The 5,146-nt window shown below is 47.4% G+C and overlaps 1 protein-coding gene across 3 annotated transcripts in view; it reads right to left on the reverse strand.

Annotated features, from left to right (window-relative positions):
• LOC102673141 (homeotic protein ultrabithorax) overlaps positions 1-5,146 on the reverse strand; it is a 123,692-nt gene that overhangs the window by 37,271 nt on the left and 81,275 nt on the right. Inside the window, exon 3 of one of the 3 annotated variants that reach the window (XM_031508225.1) lies at positions 2,701-2,752. The exons of the other annotated variants lie outside the window; for them this stretch is intronic. Coding sequence (XP_031364085.1) covers positions 2,701-2,752 — 52 coding nt within the window. The remainder of the gene's footprint in view (positions 1-2,700; positions 2,753-5,146) is intronic. 3 annotated transcript variants of the gene reach the window in all.

The raw sequence follows: 5,146 nt of genomic DNA on the forward strand, positions 1-5,146 counted from the left end.
TGACGGAGTTAACTCTCGAGATCAACACAACAACGATCAACGCGCCACTTAACGTATCGCACGGCGTCCAACATTATAACCTATACACCGTCGACCGCTTCGAGCCAACGATTTCTACAGACTGCTTATTTATAGAATTACGGGCCCGGCAGTCCAGCGACCGACCCGCCAAGTGATCGCAATCCTACAAACACGACTGTTATTCTTTATCACGCGAATAACGAACTTAACTACCTCACGTGCAAACTCTGTGCGTTATATTAAATTCACGCACGTATAAAAAGTTAGATAATTGTTCGAATAATTTGAAGAACCCATTAATTTCGTATATCATTTGTATCTTTTTTCTTCTAGCCGTCTATACGATCATTCTTATCTGCAAATATAATTATTTATCGCTCGTTCGTTTTGTCAATTTGTAATTGTGATAATTCTACACAATTATTCAATTTTTATTTTTATTTCTGTACAGAATGGAAGGATCAAAAATAACCTCACGATGAATCAGAGGAAATAAATAAATCCTCTGAAGTGAAGGAAGCAGAACTGGATTGAACGACAGAAGCCACATAGAGATGCGGTAAAACCGGCAGAAGCAGCCGGATCCCTTGCGAAACGAAATCGGACGGACGGTTCTTTCCGAACGAAACCCAATTAAGAAATGTTTTGTCCGGCAGAGGCAGCGGGTAGTTGCAGCAAGAAGAAGAAGTAAAAGGGGGGAGGGGAGAAGGATCAAAGTAGTTGGCAAAAGAAAAGAGGGATCGAATGAGAGCACACGGGAAGGATAGGAGTGGGGGGGCCAGGGGAACGATCGAATATCGCAGCATGAGTCCAAGGGGGATCGAAATCCTCGATCGATGGTGGAGTGGATATACACTCGAGGAGAGAGAATAAGGGATCCACGCAGGTCTTTCGCATAGGCGGTAGAACGGCAGCTGTTTGAGTCGAGCAAATTAGTAGCCGGCACGTGATTGGTCTGTTGCCGCCCCGTCTATATTGCAATAACCACCAGAGCCACGCCGCAATACTTCCGAGCGTGAAGAGGAGAGAGCCTTGGTCAAACGCTTCTTCTTCTTCTTCTTTTTCTTCGGTGTGTGCCTCCTTATGCCTATTTTTTTCTTTCCTCCTCTTTTTTCTCTTTCTCTCTCTCTCTCTCACTCCTCTTCGCCTCCTCGCCCCACCCAACCCTTCCGATCTTCGTCCGTGTTCCCTGAACTCCTTTTTCAAAACCCTTCCGCGCCGAGCTCGCAATTTACTCGCGATATCTTTATGCCGGAATTTACGAGCAGATAATCATCGGAGGGATGTTCCGGCATTTTTCGGCCAAATTATTATTATTTATATTGCGATACCCCGCGGACAGATAGATCCAAGATCCGTCTTCGGCCGGCATTAATTAACTTTGGGGTGATACGCGGTGATACGCCCGAGGAAAATGTCTTTATTAGACGATCGTCCGCACCCGCAATCCGCCTCTTAGTGGTGGATAAAACTTCTTATACAACGAATGTTATTGTTTTACGACACTAATAATCAATCGATTGATAATTAATATCGATGTATATGAGATGTGTAGCAGAAAACTCAGAATCTCAAAATTAATGATGAACTGAAATCGCAAAATCATTGGATAGATATTTCAAATTAATTTGGAAGAGACGGGTAATTAAAAAAGGGTAGCGGAGGAGGGGATTGGCTATTTGACGCTAGGACGCAATTAAATCACGTGGATGGTTTAACGCTCGCCCACTGTCGTCCACGGGCTCTCTTCATTTCGCTGCGACGATACGGTTATCTCTTCTCCTCTCCTCTCCTCGTGCGCGCATACACGGGGCACACACGGTGCTCTTTCTCTCCTTCGAACAGCTCTCGTGTACGTGTTCCTTCCTCCCTCGTCCCCCCCTCCACCACTTGCCCGTTATCCCTTCGTGGTGCGCGCGATACTTCCCGGAATCGAGGGAAAATAAAAGTCGGAGAGAGAATACAGGATGGAGAAAAGGATGGAGGAAGGAGCGAGAAGGAAGAGCGAATGGCGGAGAGAGAGAGATGGAGAAAGAGGGTTGTAAGGGGGATGGGAATGGAGGAGAGGTGGGGCGTCACGGAACTCATGCAACGTGAGTGGGCCTAAGGCACGACCGCTGTTGCTGGTGCTGGTTGCTTGTGCTGCTGCCGGTGTGCTGTTGATGCTGATGCTGCCGCTCGCTGGCTGGGTGTACCGAGAGAGGAGCTTCTCTCGAGAGAGCGGTGTGGTATCTACCTATCTTGATGCGATACAAGCAGCCACCTTCTATGCGATATAATCCCATTGCCGATGGGATCCGACGTGTTGCGCTGCTCGACGAAACCGTGCTAAGATAGAGGGGATCGTAAATCCTCACTAGCTACCGTCCAACGAGCTAAGTTCCCTCTTGCGCCTTATAAAGCCTCCTACCCCACCGACTAAGCGATCCTGAACGCTACCGGCTTCACAGGTTTTCTTCCTCCTCGAGCTACATGACCGACGACGTTTAAACCCCATCGTTTCGTTCATCTATTCGCGGATCATTAAAATCGTAATCGCGTCTCATCGATACAGGCTCGAGATGGTATCCCCGATGACAAAAAGGATCGCTACCGGTTCAACTTAACGATTTATAGATATTCTAACGCGATGTGTAGCATTGCTAATATACGTTTCGAAAAGGGTGTTGTGTTACTTACTCATACCGCGACAACGTTCGCATCTTCGTTCGTCGATAGTTTACGATCTTACCTGTAACAAAATAAAAAAGGGATCGGATTAGATATTGTCAAATATTCGAACGATATTTGTATACATTTATAATCCTATTTGGCTAGGTTGAATATGTTTCATAAATATTTACAATTACGCGTAGAACGAAAAAGCTTGTAAAGATAAGATTTGAAGTATCGGATTACATTCTTTCTGGATTCCTCGACAATCTTGTTCGTTCGATTTTATTCGTCCAATTTATCCGTAATATAATTGTTTAATTGAAATTTTCAAGAAATTCGAATAGTACGAAAGCATCGAACTCTCGCCTCATCGAGCCCGAATTTTTCCGACTCGACCCGAAGGTTCCCGAGACTCGAATGAGACTGCACTATTCCCACTAAATATTCGATCTCTTTTGCTCTAACGATTATCAAATTTACACGAGCCACATCTATGAGCCCGAATTTTTCCGACTCGACCCGAAGGTTCCCGAGACTCGAATGAGACTGCACTATTCCCACTAAATATTCGATCTCTTTTGCTCTAACGTTTATCAAAGTTACACGAGCCACATCTATGAGCCCGAATTTTTCCGACTCGCCCCGAAGGTTCCCGAGACTCGAATGAGACTGCATATTCCCCCTAAATATTCGATCTCTTTTGCTCTAGCGATTATCAAATTTACACGAGCCACATCTATGAGCCCGAATTTTTCCGACTCGACCCGAAGGTTCCCGAGACTCGAATGAGACTGCATATTCCCACTAAATATTCGATCTCTTTTGCTCTATTATCAAATTTACACGAGCCACATCTATGTGCTTTTATATATTATAATATATATGATATTACAAATATATGATATAACGTTCTTTTTTCTTTTGACGCTCGTGTGACTCTCGTGAACGAAATAAAAAGAAAATAAAAATAAAGATCCCGAATCAGCCACACTTCTAGAAACTCGATCTGGACTGATTCGAGCATAAATTGATCTTATTTTGTAATACACGTAAAAGCGACGATTGCACGGCGCCGATCAAAGATTCAAGGCGATTTCGTTTCACTCTTGAGCGGCATTACATACCACCGAGAGTGGAGCTTCGTAATCAACCGTAACAGCGGGAGGGTAAACGATTACAGAAACGGTTTGCGCGCAGTTGGGCACCGGAGTCGTCGAGTTGGTTGAGCCGGAACGCGTTCTCTCTGTGTGTCTTCATCCTCGTCGCGCCGTTTCAACGATCGTTAAAGTTAATGCGACGTATACCGAAGTAGGGCAGATTGCTCGACCCGATCGCACGTACGCTCATTACGCGTTCCACGGCGCATAGCTTCATCGCGGCGTACCGAGGCGGTCGACTTGTCGTCGTTAACGAAGGAAACGCGGGCCGAAAGTTGAAACGAAGCAATCCGATTAAATCAACCGGACCTCGGTCGCCTCGGTCTCTTCGCCGCCGAGTCGAGGACGACTCCTCGAGCGGCCTCGGGCTAAACCTCGCGCGCCATTTGCGGCGCGCGGATCCCGCCCCAGGTTTTACCCGTGGCATTCGAGGGAATTTCGAGGAATAAAGTTCTCGGATCACCGAACAAAAAGATGCGCGACCACTTTTCGGAGGGAGGGGGAACGACACATGCAAGCTGCTAGAAAGACTGATAGTCCTCTCCGCGTTTCATTACCACCTCGCGGGAACCGGCGGCCATTTTCCATTCCCATCACGATCCCGGGATCGGAGATAACCGTCGAAATTGAGCTTCTTCACGGGGGGGAAAAAGCATCCCGAGCACGCGAAACGTTACGCTTCTTACATAATTATCAGGGGAACAAAGCGAAATAATGATCCATTGGGTTTCTTTCGGCGCGTTGGCCATCTTAAACCGAGGTGGAATACGGAGAAACGCGAGTCGGTCGAATCGGGGCCGGCGTAATTTTAAGAAGGGGCCCCGTTCCGGTTTGATCGACGTTCCCAGTCCGCGGATTGGAAGATTTCGGGGTAGCCCCGCGGGGTGGTACACTGGTACTCGCGCAAAACTGCGGAGAAGGACAAAGTAGCAGCGAAACAGGTCAGGAAAAAAGAAAAGAGAGGGAAGAAAAAGGGAGGGAGAGATGGGGGAGGGAGGGGAGTGAGCGCCTTTAGGAAACACGGTATTCAGGAACCCCGATGGAAAAAGTGGTAGGTTGGGCCTGACGAGTCGCCATCTCTGCCGGCGTCACATCACGTAGCGGGCCCCGAATGGCGGCCCTCGAGATATAACGAACCTTTGGCGTTCCGGCGAGAAAAAGTTGGACGATGGCCTGTTGCGTACCGCGCGTCGCCACTATCCAACAACGCTATATACCTGCGGTTCTCTACCTACGGAAGAAGGACGGAGAAGAAAAGTGGAGGGAAGCAAAAGCGGCGGGAACGAGGGACACGTAGTAAGTAAAAGATCGTG

This window comes from Apis dorsata, unplaced genomic scaffold (assembly GCF_000469605.1).
Source record: "Apis dorsata unplaced genomic scaffold, Apis dorsata 1.3 scaffold_79, whole genome shotgun sequence".
NCBI lineage: Eukaryota > Metazoa > Arthropoda > Insecta > Hymenoptera > Apidae > Apis > Apis dorsata.